Genomic DNA, 17871 nt, shown 5'->3' with positions numbered 1-17871 from the left:
AATACTGTATATACTATGGGCATCATGGTGCTGATCCAGAATCCTTACATTATTATTTATTACTAGAGCTACAATAATAACGCAATAAGGAGGGGGAAGTAATAATGTATTTATGATGATTCCATTTGTTTCACTATCCACTCTGTGCAGGGCAAAGCTTATTACATCTTTAAACTGTAGAGATACAATCATTTTACTGCTGTAACATCCACATTTTGTCTTATTTAAAATATAAATCTAATATAATCTGCTTCTTAATGTATGTTCTTTAAAATACAGCTTGTGTTTTTTAATATATTATAATTATAATAATTATTATGTGGACATGCATATTAGATCGTTTTTTAGTGAAATATAATCCCTCCAGAAAGGCAGGAAAAGCCCGGAAACTTACTTTCAAACTAAATATGTTCCCTAAAACGGTGACAGAGCTACAGACCCATGACAGCCTTACACAGGTAGCCAGCAGCTGTGACCAGCACTACCTGTGCAGTTAATAAAAGGACAGGTAATGTTTGTCGCGCTGTTGCACACACAGCACGCTCGTTTGTTTCAGTTTCAGTTTCTCCTGCAGCTCCGGACCGCTAAAAATGCGCGTGCTCTTTGTGAGCTCGTTCCCGGCTCGTAACCAGCGCGTTCTGCCGTCAAGGGCGATCATTGGTTAAATGTGGTCATGTGACTGATGCAAGCCAGATCCTTTTATTTAGCAAAACTGTGATTAATAGTTAAATATTATTGTTGAGGGGCAGAGACAGGACTCCGCACGCACACACACATAAAAAAAAATAAATAAATAATTTTTTTTTTTTAAAGTTGCCTCAACAAAAGGGCACCTTGGGCACCCATCAGGAAAGGGGCGGGTGCTCAAGCCCCTCCAGCCCCCCCCCCCCCCCCCCCCTCTGCACGTGCCTGCCCTGATAAACACGAGGTCCCGTGTAACTTTATTTCATGTAATCACTGACATTACTGTACATCTCTGTAATGAATGTTTTTCTATATTTCTGTCGAAGGGCAGGAGGACGTTGTTTCCATGGCCACACATTTGGGGGGACACAGGCACGTGAACACATATGATCAGTGTTGGTCAAGTTACTTGAAAAATAATAATAATGATAATAATAATAATGGATTGCATTTATAGAGCGCTTTACAATGCCACTATTCATTCACTCTCACATTCACACACTGGTGGAGGCAGCTACAGCTGCAGCCACAGCTGCCCTGGGGCAGACTGACAGAGGCCAGGCTGCCATATCGCGCCATCGGCCCCTCTGACCAAAAAGAGTAATCACGAAAAAAGTAATCAGTAACTAATCACTGACGCGTTACAACGCGTTACAAGTAACGCGTTACTGCCCATCTCTGCATATGATATTTCCGCTGTTGCAGGCTGACTTTGGTGGATCACCCAAATATCACCCAGCCCCTCTCAGCGCGTGCACGCTGCTATCAGCTATAATCAGCTGATGTGAAGAAATGAAACTTAAGGAAACACAGAGCGGAGGAGGCGCAGTTAGAGATCCGCGGCGCACTCACACCCAGGATGGGGGTTCAGGGTCTGACCACCTTCTTAGACAACCACCAGAAGATTTACCGGGACGTCCAGTTCGGCAGGAGCCGGCTGGTGATCGATGGATCCAACCTGTACCACCGGCTGTACTTTGAGTCAGGTGAGCAGCTCCGGTCTGAACTCCAGGAGTCTGTTCAGTTTGTGAGCTGCAGGTTTATGCGCACCCTCTTTACTGACGTCATTAAGGTCACTGATTCTGCTGATAAGAAGTATTAGTACTATTACTTAATACTGCTGTTAATACAAACGGACGACCACCGGACAAACGGAGGTGTGACCGGCAAAAAATGTGTGTGTGTATGGTGTGTGTGCGCGTGTGTTTGTGTTATAGAAGCAAGAATTCGTTTTAAAATTCTTGTTCTAACATACAGAGCATTAAACGGCCGCAGATTATTTATCCAAGCTTCTTCTAAAACACTCTGCGGCTCGTGTCTCCGCGCACAGACTCTGTCGGTTGTTCCTCGAACCCGTCTGAAGACAACAGGGGGCGGAGCCTCCAAGTCTGTGGCACCACGGCTGTGGACCAGTTGATTCTGTGGATTCTTTTTAAAAGCAGTTAAAAACTTTTCTGTTCAAACAAGCCTTTTGTTGATCTACGTGTTTTATATTCTTCACATTTTTAATTTGCATTTAAACCTTTTACCTTGTGTATAATGTCTGTTGAGTGTACTGTTTATTATAATCTTTGTGTACAGCACTTTGTGACTGCCTGTCTGTGAAAAGCGCTTAATAAACTTTACTTACATAGTGCACGCGCGCACGTCTTCCCATGCCCGCACGTGTGATGAATGTTAAAACAGATAAGATTTTAAACGTGTCTGAGTCATTAAACCGCAGAATTATGAAACCTGACCGCTGCTGTTGAGCTCTGCAGATGTTGCTCTGGTGTGTGATCTGGATGTTTGGCTTTCAGCTGTTTTACACTAATGCGTTACTGTAATAAAGTAAGGGATTACTATTGCAAAAACGGTAATTAGATTACCGTTACTTTCCCGTAGGAACGCTGCGTTACTGCGTTACTAAAACCGTGATTTTTTTTGCGAGAATGTCTCACGACAGTGACGTAAGCGAGTGCAACGTTCGTGACAACAGCTGTGTGCAGATCAACAATGGATCATATATGGAGTGCAGAGAGAGTATGAGCGTGCAGCGTTTAAAGCGTGGAAGTACTGACCTTACTTTGAGTTTGATTCCATAAAAAGTGACAAAAACATTAGTGTCCGCTGTGCGTGGGAAGAAAACTTCTTTTTACAGCGAAAAAACCCCTAAACTTCCAAACAAGCACCAAGTAGCTACGACGTAATGGGAAACTCACAGAGAAACTCGCGGATTCTTCCACTGACCGCGGCACACCTGCACCAGGGTAAACCTCCGCCTGCCCCACTCCTGCTTTACAGGTGAAAATAGAGCAACAGGACCGCTGAGTCTTTGACTTTATTTATTTTCTGCTGTGTTTTACTTGCATCTATTTGAAAGACTGAGTGTAAACACACAAAAATATTTTATTTTATGTGCTGGAATGTGCAGAAAATAGGTTTAAATGTTAAACTAATTTATTCAACTCAGAGAATGTTGCAGATAATTAAATGTTTGCTTGATGCATAAAGTTAAAAGATTAAAACTAACAAAACAAGTTTTAAAAGGAGACTTTTCCATTTGATTACATTTTGTATGATGGATTATGCAGAAAGTAGAATTGGGCTGAAAGATCTATCGCTTTATCACCTCTTCAGGCTGTAAATCGTGTTTTTAAAAAGTAACTAAGTAACTAAGTAATTAATTACTTTTGAAAATAAGTAATCAGTAAAGTAACAGGATTACTTTACTGACTACGTTTTTGGGGAAGTAATCAGTAATTAGTTACTGATTACTTTTTTCAAGTAACTTGACCAACACTGCTCCTAACCAACCACAAAGTCACAGAGTTCAGAGTTTAGTGAGTTACTGACCCAGAATCAGCTGATGGTGCACTAAACTCAAAAACCTTCAGACTGTAGACAGTCACGTTTGATTCAGTCAGATCTGAACCCACAGACTGAGCTCATCAGGGGAGATTACTAAGCTCAGAGATCATTTTCCCAACCTGAGGAGTCGCCCCCTGCTGGAGGCCTAAGTCCCTACAGCTTCACTGTTCAGAACCAGAATCTATAAAAACCACATTACATTTAAATATGTGTAGTATGGAAGCCTTTAAGGTGCTGAGGGAACATCACAGGATCAGTATCTGAAGTACTGGTTTGAGTTCATGCACACTTTCATCACTCAGACGTGCTGAACATTACGCATGTCCTGGATATGTAAAACTACTCGCCTCAGTATTCTTTGACCTTCCTGACATCTTCTCGAGCTTCCTGATGTCACAGCATGGTGACAGCATTTGTTTCAGACAGTTTCTGCTTGATGTCAGTTCAGCATGGTTTGTCGCCACGTGCAAAACTGACTCTTGGAGTCTCTTTGTTGTGTTTGTTTTGGCTGATTCTTCAGGTCTGGACCAGAATCACGGCGGGGAGTATGCTGCCTATGAAAGCCTGATTGAGAGGTTCATCACAGCCCTCAGAACCTGCGAGGTCGATCCTTACATGGTGCTGGACGGAGGCTCGGACCACACCAACAAGAAGCTCGAAACTGTGACAAAAAGGGCAGAGCAGCGGATCGAAAGAGCCCATCGAGCAGCAAAGGACGGGGGTAAGGAAGACATCCGGCCAATTATGACCAAGTGGGTGTTCAGACAGACGCTGACCCGGCTGAAGGTCCCGGTCGCCCAGTGCTTTGGCGAGGCCGACCGGGAGATAGCCGCCCTAGCTGATAAGTGGCAGTGCCCAGTGCTTTCCAACGACAGCGACTTCTACATCTTCAACCTCTCAGCAGGATTGTTGCCCATCTCTTACTTCCAGTGGCAGGATGTAAAGGGGAATGGCTCAAAGAGCTACATCCCTTGTAAGAGGTACTATACCTCCAGCTTCTGCATCTACTTCGAAATCCAGCCCCAGCTCCTGCCCACCTTCGCTGCCCTGGCTGGGAACGACTACGTGAAGCTGCCGAAGTTTATCTGGAGTCGGTTTGCCCCAGACGCCAGTAGGCCTCAGAGCCGCCTGGAGGGCCTGCTGTGCTGGATGAAGGACTTTGAGCAGCCAGAGGACACCTTGAAGGCAGCAGTGGAGCTGATGGGAGGAAAGAGCCAGAACAAGGAGAAGATGCTGCAGAGTTTGTCTGTGGGGATGGAGGAATACAAACTACCTCGCAGCTCGCTGGTGGAGTTCTTCGTCCGTGGGGTTGTTCCTCCGTTCCTAGATGAGGTAATGATTCTCATTCAAGGAAAAATGTCCTTTATTGAGGTCTGTCGTTCCACTGTGGAGACCAAATGTCTTCCAACCTGGAGTGCAGAAGGTCAGTTCTGTTTTCTCATAGAGGCAAAGCTGTGACAGCAGTCATTGGTTTTTGAAGTCTTGCTTTGAAGCCTCAAGAATGCATTTACACAGTGCAATAATGTTTAATTTAGTAAAAACCTAAAACGAGTTACTGATCACATAAACTCATCTAGAAAGTGTTTACAGAGGTAAAGACAGGAAGCCGCTTCCCCCTACAGCTATCGCCACCTGCTGGCTACTGACAAGAATGCAGACATGACGGAGCTCCTCACTGGCCTCACTTTTCAGACCTGGAAACTGTGTCCATCTTTCCTGATGTCTGTGGCTGTTCCCTGATGAAGAACAAGACTCTGTACCATCTGAGTCTTTGACCCTTTGAAGTCAAACACTGTTTTAAGAAGTTTTTAGGTTTATATGTTGAGGACCTAGATCACATGTGAACTCAGGGATGGTTCAAGTTGTGGACGGCTTTTCTCCCCGGACCCAAAGTCTAGAAAAAAGGACTTTGGGTGATTTCTTCTTCTCAGAGACAGAGGTCCTCAGACGGTCTTTAAGTATAACGTGCTGGAAGGGTTCAGTGCTGCAGATGCAGGTGGAAGAGTCTGGAAATGGGAGCAGAACTCAGGACCATGGCTACAAGTTCAAGACTGGAAACAGTCTAAATGTCCATCTGACCATCGTCAGGTCCAAGAAGTTAGTGTTACTGATGGAACTAAGGCAAGCTTCTGTAGGGATCGGGCAAACGAGCCTTCAGATTAGTTCGTGACGATCAGTACATATGTTTTCTGACATATCCTAAACTCAAACGCCATAAATATCAGAATGGTTTTTGTTCTACCAGCATCTGCTCTGATCTTGATGCTTTATAACCAGAGCTGTAAATTTACAGACAGCTACTTTCACCAATTGCTACGAAGATTTCAGATACGAGCAGCAGAAAGGATGTTCCTCTGAAGGGTGTCCAGGCTCAGAGACAGGATGAGCAGTTCAGGCACTCAGGAGGAAAATAGAGCTGCTGGTCCTTTACATCTAAAGGACGTCTGGTTAGGATGTGTCCTGCCTGCTGTGCCTGTGAGCTGGATGTGGATGTGCTGCAGAACATGGGTGGACTGGAGGATTCTCCTAGCTACTGGCAATTACACTAGAAAAAAAACACTTAAAAAACATCAAAATGTCTTTTTTCCCACCAAAATGACAGTTTTACTCTCCTGAACAAAGGGTTAGGGAGTTGGGACATTTACACCTCAGAGGGTTTGTAAATGTAAATGTTACTTGAGGTAAATGTCTGGTAAAACCTTCGTGTCCTGGTCTCCAGGAGCTCATTGGTCGCATCCCAGCTTGGATGCAGCTGTGTGTGATGCAGGCCCGGCTACCCGGGGACACCCTGGACGTACTGCTGCTGCACAGGCTGAGCCTCGGCACCCCCGTGGACCACAAAGACCTGCCCAGTGCTAACTTGACCTCCAGACCTCTCCGCCAGGTGATGTATGGGCTGCTGCTGGGCAAAGAGACGTCATATAAGGTGGAGGAGAGAGACAGGGAGGACCTCCAGCTGAAATTCATCCGAATCAAACCAACCTTCAGTCGAGTGGCTCAGCGGCTCCAGCTGAACTCACTGCATGAGGTGACAGTTTTAGTGGAAATGAACTGCGGTTTGTGTTTTTAATCCTCAGTGCAGCAAGCTAACTTTAATGTCTGTCACAATGTCGTTTCGACTCTTCGTCCGGCTGTCTCGTGGCCCCAGGCGCAGCTCTCTGAACGTCTGGAGGTCTTACTCGAGGCTCTCGGGGTGAAAGAGGAACTTCTGAACGAGCTGCCGCCTCAGCTGCGCCTCCTAGTGGCTGTGACCTGTTACTGGTGGAACAGAGCTCGGCCTCGTCCGGACCTGAAGCTGCTGAAGTCGTTGCTGCTGGGAATGAACCTCAAAGACACATCGCGACTCAGCGCAGGTAGGAAACACAACCAGAGGAGACGTTACCAAAGCCTGCAGTTCCTCTGGTGTCCAGCAGAGGCAGCAGTGAGTCAGTCCCCATAGAGTCCCATGTTAAAACTACAGCAGAAATAAACATGTTTACAGCCTGATACTGTTCTGTTCTCGGACATTCTCTGGACAGTGCTCACCTGTTTAAACTGGATTAAGGCTAAAGGTTTATTAGCAGCAGAGACGTGTGTGTGGACTGTATCATGGATATTATTACCTGTGAAATAATCTCCAGGCTCAGTTCAGTCCAGAAATAACAACCGTGTTAGTCTGTTTTACATTACACGACAAAGAAAGGTTCAAATCTACGATTCTGAAGATAAAATCAGCTTTTAAAACTTTGATTCTTCTGATCTTAGTTTTTATTATTATGTTTAGTTGAAGGTTTTTCTTCTTTCGGTGCTGCAGAAATCTTGTTGGTTTAAAAATGTTTCTAAATAAGTCCCTCTGTGTGTGTGTGTGTGTGTGTGTGTGTGTGCTTTGCAGTTGTCCAGGCTTGCTGTCATCAGAAGCCTGATGTGGGCGTGGCTCACTCCTTCAGCCAGTGGCAGGTGTGCATGAAGGACAGCATGCACCTGAACCAGCTGCTGGGCCTTCCTCTGCCTGAACCAGACGTCGCACGGTGAGGCGTTCTCTCAAAGCGCTTGTTCACGAGGTCGTTTGTAGGCATGGGGCAGATCAGTGTGCCAAACGTGCATAGGCGTGTTTTTATTATGGCGTGCTGTAGAAACCGTTACATGACTTCTTCTATGTGACGTTTGTGTTTGCGGAGGCTTTAATCAGTACAGTTCTGTACAATCGCTCTGCAAGATCAGTGACTCGCAGCTGTTTCACAGTATAAATGTGCATATGCAGGCAGACTCACACAGCTGTGTGTTTGCATGGAAAAGCCTCAATTGGCTCCTGATCCATGGATGGATGGAGCCCCTCCCTCACAGTTTGATGAAAAAGTGGCAGCAAAGAGCGGGGACTGTGTTGTAGAGTTTCAGGAGGTTCTCACATGAGCTCAGAGCGCTCTGGACTCGCCTGCTTAAACCAACATGTTTGTCTGGAAGGAGAAAGAGAGCAGAGCTTAGTTAAAGGCTGGTTTGGACAAATGATCCAGCAGAGCGAACATTCTCCATCTTCTCTTTATGATCTCCAGGTTCTATCAGGGGACGCTGGTCCACCAGCTGGTCCACATGAGGAGGACAGGGAGCAGACTGAAGCGTGTCCTGAAGCCAGATCAGGCCAGTGTGCAGCAGTACCGCGACATGCTGTCAGCCATCCGCCGGCTCCGGCCCCGGCCCCGCCAGGGCTCCGAGTTCTCAGAGAGCGAGCAGGCAGAGAGGCGGGCTCTGAACGACCACACCAACCTCAGGCTGTTCCAGCTGGACTACGACGAGGAGACAGAGGCTCGCAGCTTGGCCCGGGCACAGGAAGACCTGCGGCTGGATGATCGGCTGCTGCTGAGAACTCGGTACAAAACCAAGGAGAGAAGGAATCGCTGCAACAAAGTGGAACTGAGCCGGAAGGAGGAGGGCCGAGGCATGGACCTCCTCTGACGGACCGTCGCTGGAACCGCCGTCAGCATCCACTCTGTCTGGCTTCAGCCCACTTTTTTTTAAATTTTTTTTTTATAACTTTTTATTTATCATTTTACAGTATGGGAATACAAAACTTAAGGTCAGCATGGGAGACATTCACAGTTCCAGTAATAGCATCTACTTACATCATGGTAATATTCATTTATTCAGTGCAAAGGGGAGTACACAAACCATTTTTCCCAGAGCTTCTTAAATTTCTCGAGCTCGAGTCTAAGGACAAAGGTAAGCCTTTCCATTCCAAAAATTTCTTCCACTATCCCACGCCATTGGGCCGGAGTTGGAGGGTCTGCCTTTAGCCACCTACGGCTTCAGCCCACTTTCTCCTCCCTCTGTTGGCTCTTGTGCTCCAGACTCTTTATGGGACAAATATCTGCTAGTTTTTCCACAATCTGGGTCATTTCAGAGGATTTTACAGCCTTTTATTTGTGATTTTACAGGAAGCATGAATGTAAGTTTAATAAAAGGAACCTCATCAATAAAGATTTAAATGTTTCTGACCCCCAATCTTTTTTTCCTGTCCTGTCTGAAGGATAAGAAAAATGCCCAACAGATTTCTTTTACTGCTCCTGCTATACTGGTCCACTTGATTGTCATATTTATCCAGTCTTTATTATTATTATTATTATTATTATTATTATTATTATTATTATTATTATTAATTTTGATTTTATTTGGAGTTATTACAGGACCGGGCGATGGGAAACAGAAAGAAAGAGGGCAAGAGAGAGAGAGAAGACAGCAGGGAAACCATGGCAACAGCCAACCTCAGCATCAGCAACAGTCAATACTAAACATGAATGTTACTGAGCAGCACACAGGACTGATAACGCACGAGATGTTTGGAGACAGCAGCCAACCCAGACAGTGTGTGTCTGTTTACACCTGTGTGTGTGAGCGCTTGTGTTCATCAGGTTTCTCCATGTAAGTGTCTGATAGTGGGAGTGGGGAGCCATGGCCCCGCCCCCACAGGTCCTTAGGCAGGCATGGAGGAGATCCCCCCAGAGCCCGAGGAGGACCGACTCCCATCCAGGGCCGTCGTCTGTGGCTCTTCTGCGCAGCTGCTGTCTCTGCTGCTATTTTCGGGGACTTCTCATTTTAAGGACAAATTTGCGTGACACTTGGATCAATTCTTGCTTTTTCAGAACGTCTCACCGCGCTCCTCATTTCAGTTTGTTAGAACATCACATTTGTGACAAGTTACTAAACATGTGGACACCAGATGGCGCTCTGCGGTGATCACAGCATCGTAAGTGTTTGTTTGGACCCGTGCAGCTGCAGATCATAAATCAGCTTCTGAAAAACACATCTGGGTGTTTCAGCTTGTTGGAAGTGCGTCGGGCATTTTGCAGTATTTTGGTTGCAGACTGACGTAATATGACGAAGGTTTCAGGCATTTTACGAAACGCACGCGGCGCCCACAGGACATCAGAAGATCTGTCCGGTGGGTTGATTCTCAGGTTCGTGTTTGGCTCGGTGCTCTCGTACTGTCAAGTACTTGTAATCCTTTACAGTTTTTTCTGATTGCTTAAGCACATTTTTTGTAACTATTGGCTAATTTTGCAAAACTCTTCACACAAATAAGAAAACCTGTCACCCAATTATCAAAACATTGTAGTTCTCTTGCAAAAGCAAACACAGCTAGATTAACTCTCCACACCTTCGTAAAAATGGTGTTTCCGTATCAAACAGTACACACAAGCCATCATCTACTAAGCACACAATGCGCCAACTGCACACTGATGGTATGAATAAAAACACATCTGGCTTTTGCTTTCTCTGTGCACAAGGTAGGCTATGTCAGTGTGAGCTCATACTGCTGTCATAGATCCATAAGCATAGAGGGATCCAAACTTCAAGTACTGCTGTTTATTCACACACATCAAAACAAACACAAGTGTTTATTTCCAAGTATAGGATTATTTGCAATCGCCATAATGACTCTATGGGTTACTTGGTCTGCAGTGAACATGCTTCCTCTGCCCCAGCATCTGGTCATCTAGCAATTCTGTAAAGTCACAATTTCAGTATTTTTACATCAATGGTATTGGTGTGTTTCTCATTGGCATATGGCAGTGCTACAAATCTTTGTGCAAAGTGACTGTACTCACCGATTCTCATTTCAAGATGTCCTTATGATGCTTGCTACAGTGTAGCGGCTCGAGTTAGGCTGGACCCGTTGGCCAGCTTCCCTCAGGGTCATTCCACGGTTGATTACATGGTCCACTATTGTAGCTCTGATGTCATCAGCAATTCGATTTCTTACTCTTCCTACCCTTCCTCTCCCCCTTCCTCGTCTTCCTCTTGCTCCTCCTTGTCCTTGTCGTCCTCTTCATCCTACTTCTTCACCTCCACGTCCTCTTCCTCGGCCTCCTCTACTTCTCACTCTTTCTGCTGCCTCCATTGTACTCCGCACACACAGCTTACCTGTATTATAGTGCTTAGGCTGATTGCAAAGTGAACTAATTATCTAAAAAAGTTTTGACATGTGAAAGTGTGCCAGACAGTTGGCAAATTAGTGTAATGATAGCCACACATGTGTATACTTTTGCTAGGAGTGTGTTGGAAATTTGGTAATTGAGTGTTGTGCAGTGAATTGTGCCTACAGTTTTGCAAAGTGTGTGTTACAAAATTGCAAACTGAGTGCAAAGCAGTTTTTGTGCTTTTAGTTTTGCAAACTCAGTGAGTGGTTTTGCTATAAGTCTGAATAGTTTTAGAGATTGTGCTACAGGAATCACAGTTAGTGTTTAAGCATTCAGAAAAAACTGTAATAACAGCCATAACCTTAGGGAAAGATTTAGTATTCAAAAACACTTAAAGTCCATAAAGCAGACGCACTGATTCTGCAGAATCCTAAACAGACATTACCTGATTCATGAATCATCCCTTTAGTGTCACAGCTGGAAACAGCTGGATAGTTTTATATCTAATAAAATATAAAGAAATGAACATTTTCAAATCAGCGGTTTGCAGAACAAAGAACAAAAATTTCCACACGAATCCTAGAAAGTAGCAGAAAGGACATAAAAACTGTACTGCAGTGCATAAATGTACAGCACTCCTCGCCTCTGTGCACGTTGATCTGAGCGTGCTCAGCTGCGTGCGTGAACGACGCTCTGCTCGTGTTTCCATTAAAGAAAAATCGATTCGATTTTAGCAAAGAGTGTGAAATTCAGAGCAAACAGAAGCAACAGTGTGAAGAAGTTTGTCTGCGTTTGCTCTCTCCGGCCGTCACGTCGTCTAAAACAAGTCCTTAAAGCAGCCGACTCTGGTTGTGAAACAATAATCACAATAACTGATGATTTAATTTATTTTTTACCTGAAAACAAAGAAAAAAAAATCATTTTTATGAGGTTTTTATCAGACTTAAATTTGAAATGGAATAAAATAAATTGTGTCAAAAATGTTTGAATTAAGTTTTAATTAAAAGTGGGGAAAAATCCACTTCATATTAATCAAGTATCAATCAAACCAGATGGGGACATTTTTGACCCCTGAGGACCACAGCTGTGATTATGTGCTGCCATTTAAAATTTATAAACGCTTCAAAAAAAACCTTTCTCACTAAAGTTCAACATACAGCACTCTGTAGTTGGACAAATAGTAAAATTTATCTAAACAATTAAATATTTTATTGTGTCATTTTGTTTTCGCTCAAAATCAAAGTATGCTTTATGTAAACAATGTCTGGTGGCCATAGAACAAATAATGTAGGGTAAATTTTGTGTTAATGTGTTGGTCTTAAGTTAAACTAAGGTGTAACACTGAATTGATTGACAATTTATACTTTATACTTTAAAAAACACTCGAAGTGGGGACATTTTTGACCCCTGAGGACCACAGGTGTATGGAAATCGGGAGGACATTATGAGGGTTAAAGAAGCTTCTTTATAGAGCCCGAGAAGTGAAAACACATGAAGGTAACTGCATGTAGTGGCTTCTCCTTCCTTAAGTAGTCGTTCTGAATACTGACTTGTAAATGAGGTGGTAGGAACAGACGTGCTTTTCCAGCATAAACCTCGTGTGCAGAGATGTGTTGTTCGAAATGAGCTCATGGAAGCTGCTATGATTTCATTACAATGTGTAAGTGTGTCTGAATAAACACAAAATAACCAAAGTTAAAGATGAATTTCACAGTAACATCACAGTGAATGATCCAGGCTGCGATTACTGTTTCACGCAAATCTGGCTGCGCTCTGCACAAGACAGACGTTAGAAAACAAAGAACTCAAGCAGCTTGTTTGTTGGCGGTGGTTCATCACCTCGAGGTGCTCCAGCTTCCTCCCACAGTCCAAACACATGCATGGAGTTTCATTTGGCCCCCAGCCCTCCTCCTCCCCCTGCAGTGGGGATGCCATAATCTGCAGTTTGTTCTGTTAAAGGAAGCTTTTTCCGTGCTCTCAGTCTGAAGTGTTTACAGCAGCTGTTCAACATCACACTGCTGGAATAAAAACTACTTCCTGTTGAGTTTCCTCTGCACGCAGAACGCTGTGTGCGCTCACGATTGTGATCCAGATAAACTGACGCGTGCTTCTTCATCATCAATGTGCTTTGCTACGGGATCCGTGGGTACCTCAGTACAGTGATGCATGGAGGCAACTTTACTGCAGCCACAGAAATCCTAAACTGGGAGAAAGAAAGCGACACCGCTGGATCACAGCAGCAAAACAGAAGGAAATAAGATGGATTTCATTTTTCATTCTATCGGACAGATTTGCTGCAAATATTTGTGATGCTGCAACCACGGGGTGACCTAATAATGCGCTGCAATAACAGTGCAGTAAAAACAACATTCAGCATGAATTACTGCCTCCAAGATCCAGTGCGAGCTCAGGCAAGTGTTCAACAGCGAGGCCGATCAGATGGACGACAAGAGGCTGAAGGAGAACCTGCTGTTGCGATAACAAATGACTCTTCTGATAGAAATTGCTGAGCAAAAGCTTGGGAGGACTCAGCTGCAGATGTATCCAGTGGAGAGATGCATCAGAACAAACTGCCCATGACGGTGAAGTCTGTGACAGCTGACTGTAGCATGTGCTGGAGAGCACAAGCCATCCCAGCACACTGCAGCACGCAGGCATCGGTGTGACGCTCGCTGTGCGCACTGCTGAGAAACAGGCGCTGAGCTCCCCGTCAGTATGTGACTAATGGGTTACAGTGATGATGATGATGACATCACTGGTAACATTTTGTCCTGAAAGCAGAAAAAAGTAGAGACGTTAAGCAGAGGCCTCTCTGTCTCTCCTCTACATCCATCCATCCTCACAGGTGATTGGATGCTTTACCTGCTCTTCACAATCAATAGCAAAGCTAATAATGAGAGCGGGCACAGCTGATAGACAGAAACAGCCCGGTGAGAATCTATCCGATCTTCTCCACACATCCTCGCCCCTTCGTACAGTCCGCTCTTCTTCAGCTTCCCTTCTGTCAGTTCCACCTGCTCGCCTGACTACCATTGGACTCAGAGCCTTTAGTTGTTCTGCCTGAGACTTTGGATGCACTTCCAGTTGCTCTACGGACCACACACTGTCTCACCACTTTTAAATCACTACTCAAAACCCATCTGTTTAGAATTGCATACACCTGATCTGTCTTAGGCCATTTTTACCTGCTCAGTTTTTATATTTACTTTTATGACTGTTTATGTCTAAATTTTATCTACCATGTTTGCTATATATACATTTTTCTTGTGTTTTTTATGGTGTTGTTTACGTGCTACTGTAAGGTGACCTTGAGGGTCTGAAAGGCGCCTATAAATAAAAAGTATTGTCATTATTATTATTATTATTATTATTATTATTATTATTATTATTATTATTATTATTATCATTATTATTATTATCAATACAAATCAGACAAAAACAGATGCAGCAGGATCACAAACAGACACATGTTGGCTACATGTTGATGCTAAATGACTAAAATCACACGTGCAACACTTTCTACATATTTGACAACAGAAGAAGAACACAAACAAAGTTGGAATGTATTTTTAATTATTTTAAATTTTTATTTTATGCCAAATTAGATATTTTGCATAATCAAGCACCAAATCACAAAGTCTCCTCCCTGTTTGTACTGTAAGGTCAAAACCCTACAGTACTACAGAGAACCCCAACAATCAAACGATCCCCCTCTGAGCAAGCACGAGGCGACTGTGGGGAAGAAAAACTCCCTTTTAACAGGAAGAAACTTCCAACGGAACCGGGCTCAGAAGGGACGGCCATCCGCTGCGACCGGTTGGGGGGGATGGAAATCAAAAAGGAGACGAGATGGCGTGAACTACAGTTGTTAGAATTTGGATTTGGTGCTAAAATTCTGCTTCAAGATGTTAAAAGAAGCAGGGCGGCGGGGAAAAGCCAGGATGGTCATTTCAATCATCTCTGGCTTCAGTGAACCACCTGAAGGGTTTTCGCAGAGTTTTTCCCAACGCTGAAAAAAACCTGGAAATTTTGGACTTTTTGGGAGGACCGGGGATGACTCCGAGGCGCATTTTTAGATGCTTTGTCAGAACCTCATCAAAAGACGCATCCTTTGCCATCGCAGCCTTTAACACAGTGTCTGGGGAGCCAAACTCCTTGATGAGGCATTTGGTCATTTTCTTGATGAACTTTTTCTTGTCCTTCATCAGACTTGTGACGGACTCTGTGCTGCTGAGTTCAGGCTGCATCAGATCTCTCAGACGCTTGAGGATCGCGTCAGGTTCTTTTGTAGTACATGCTGCACTGGCAAAAAAGTGCTGAGTTTCAGGTTTGGATTTTCTGATGACTCTCATCATGAGGAGAACGGCGAGGTCACTGGAAATTTTCTCAGCATCAGAAGATGACGCTGATACAGACCTCATCTCTGACATGTCAGAGGAATCCTTGGGTGAGCCTGAAACACTGGCAGAGCGTTTTTGTGGGGAAATGCTCCCAGACTTTGGTGTCTGATCAGGTGTCTGATCAGGTGACTGATCAGGTGACTGATCAGACACCTGATCAGGTGACTGATCAGGTGTCTGATCAGGTACCAGAGAGCATTTTTCTGGGGTACTGCTCCCAGACTTTGGTGACTGATCAGGTGTCTGATCAGGTGACTGAAAAGGTACCACAAAGCATTTTTCTGGGGTAATGCTCCCAGACTTTGGTGTCTGATCAGGTGACTGATCAGGTGACTGAAAAGGTACCAGAGAGCATGTTTCTGGGGTAATGCTCCCAGACTTTGGTGTCTGATCAGGTGACTGATCAGGTGACTGAAAAGGTACCACAAAGCATGTTTCTGGGGTACTGCTCCCAGACTTTGGTGTCTGATCAGGTGTCTGATCAGGTGACTGAAAAGGTACCAGAGAGCATGTTTCTGGGGTACTGCTCCCAGACTTTGGTGTTACAGGTGTCGGAACAGATTCTCTTCCACTTCCATCTGAATCTGTGCTGGTTTCCTTTGTTGGGATCTTCGTTCTTTTAATAATGTTCTGGATTTCTTCCACAGCCACAGAAATTTTGTCCTCAATCAGGTGATCTTCGTCTTCGTTCTCCACCCAGAGTAAAAGTTTTTGTACAAACTTTTCTACTGCGTCTTCTACGAGCACATAGAGGACTTCAGCAGAAAAGGGAGGCTTGGATCCATGTGCTGGTTGTGGAGTCCTGCAGATGACGGTGTCAGACAGGGATCTACCCATTACAGGTTCGGGGACTTGATACCATCGATCCGTCATAAGTAGATCAAACATTTTTGCCGTTAACTCCACAGTGAAATCTCTGGTTGCTCCACCAGTTCTAAAGTTTTCCACTGTTTTGTGGATGCTGAAGAGTTTTTCTTCCTTTGTTAATTTCTCATACAACTGATTAACGTCTGATCTAATCGCGTCGAAGTCGACGGGAGAGGAGCGTATGTAACGGAGCAGTGTGTTTCGGCTGGAAACCGTACTGTTATCAGAGGGCACCGTGTCACCTTTGGGGTCCTTGCAAATGTTTTTCAGACAAACAAGAAATTTTCTGTTTGCCTTTATTACTTTTCTCAGGTCTTTTTTCGTTGTTTCAAATTGTTTTCTGGCAAACATGGAAAAGCGCTGTTTGCGTGCTTTGAGCCGGGAGTGAGAGGTGGATTGCAAACATCTGGAGAAGAAGTCTCTCAGCTTGTTGGTAATTAATCCTGCATTAAAGGCAGGACTCCTCTCACAGGGCTCTTCGCTGCTTACATCCATGTCGCCAATGATCTCATTTACGATGTCAGCTGCAACCACTTCTACTGGGGTTGCAGTCCGGAAACTTTGGCTTCCTGCGGCTCGTTTTGTTTCGTCCTTTTCTGTTAGAGTTTCTTCCTCATCTTCATCTGTCATCTCTCCATCTGAGCTCCTTGATGACAGAATCACAGAAATCTCTTTGATTGCTGATTGCACGGACATCTTTGAATCCGTACTTTCTGTACCGGAATCAGAGCCGCTCGACAGCTCACGCGCGTGCCTTTTAAGGCACGAGGCAGCGTGGCAAACCATGCGGTGCAGCTTTTTAATATCACTACATTTGCCGCTGACATAAACGGCGGGGTCTTGCGGGAGATCGGGGCTTTCTCTAACGAGTTTGACCGTTGAGCTGACCTTTTCGGAGATCTCTTCCTCAACCATCCGTGTCAGCTCGTCAGTGCTCTCAGGTCGCTGTTCCAGGACGTTAAGAGCGCCGGCGATGGCAGCTGAGATGGAGTCTCCGAGGGACGGGCTTATTTTCCCCGCACCTAAAGGCTCCGGATCTTCCTTCATCATGCGATCCTGAATAACAGGAAGGGCATTTTTGAGGATTCTGCTAGAGGCGGTCTGAATGATTTCACAAATCATATCAGCGAGCACCGCTCGGACGCCTGAGTCGCATGTGCCACTTTCTATCATGCTCCACTCAGCTCCAGAGAGCCTTTGGAAGCACCTGTTGAAAGGTGGCATAATCTGGTCTGGTGTGACCACGACTGTATTTTCGTTTTCGCTGCGTGTTGACATGGTTGTATCGCACATTAGATTTTCTGGGTTTGAGAGAACAGCTGGATAATTTCCTTGTTGGGAGAACGCCGACTGTTGAACATTTGCAAACAGGTGAGCAGTGATGTTTCTGTGTGAGCGCTCCTATTTAAAGCTTTCCCTGCCTGTGACGTGGCTGTGACGATCAAAGCAGAAGCTGATTCCTTTGATCTGCCAGTGACGCCACACAGAACGCACGAGCGCACGGATAGAAGCCGCGCCCTCACCATATCCCAGGATTCACTGCGAGTCAGCGGTTGAAGAAAAATGGCGGACGGCCGAAGTGAAGCGCAGAAATACCGTCTTCAAAGTGAGCGCGGCGCTTTTGTCCCACTGCAAATATACCGCGGAACAAATGTTAGCATAATGAAAAGTCTTAAAGT

At 44.8% G+C, this 17871-nt stretch overlaps 1 protein-coding gene across 1 annotated transcript; it reads left to right on the top strand.

Annotated features, from left to right (window-relative positions):
* The first annotated feature begins 1429 nt into the window (after nt 1-1429).
* Nucleotides 1430-8993, top strand: aste1a (asteroid structure-specific endonuclease 1a). The gene is made up of 6 exons (XM_026186011.1): nt 1430-1670; nt 4055-4866; nt 6254-6562; nt 6683-6887; nt 7406-7541; nt 8064-8993. Exons 1-6 carry the CDS (start codon nt 1544-1546, stop codon nt 8461-8463), a joined length of 1989 nt encoding a protein of 662 aa, XP_026041796.1. The 5' UTR covers nt 1430-1543; the 3' UTR covers nt 8464-8993.
* The last annotated feature ends 8878 nt before the right edge of the window (nt 8994-17871 follow it).

Source organism: Astatotilapia calliptera, chromosome 11 (genome assembly GCF_900246225.1).
Source record: "Astatotilapia calliptera chromosome 11, fAstCal1.2, whole genome shotgun sequence".
NCBI classification, from domain to species: Eukaryota; Metazoa; Chordata; class Actinopteri; order Cichliformes; family Cichlidae; genus Astatotilapia; species Astatotilapia calliptera.
This window is presented reverse-complemented; position numbering and strand designations above follow the sequence as displayed.

Bases quoted from the DNA above. Each gene is read 5' to 3' on its own strand.
- aste1a (XM_026186011.1), top strand. From the start codon at position 1,544: ATGGGGGTTCAGGGTCTGACCACCTTCTTAGACAACCACCAGAAGATT. The intron at 6,888-7,405 runs GTAGGAAACACA...TGTGCTTTGCAG, and splicing joins CACATCGCGACTCAGCGCAG to TTGTCCAGGCTTGCTGTCAT. The intron at 7,542-8,063 runs GTGAGGCGTTCT...TATGATCTCCAG, and splicing joins CCTGAACCAGACGTCGCACG to GTTCTATCAGGGGACGCTGG.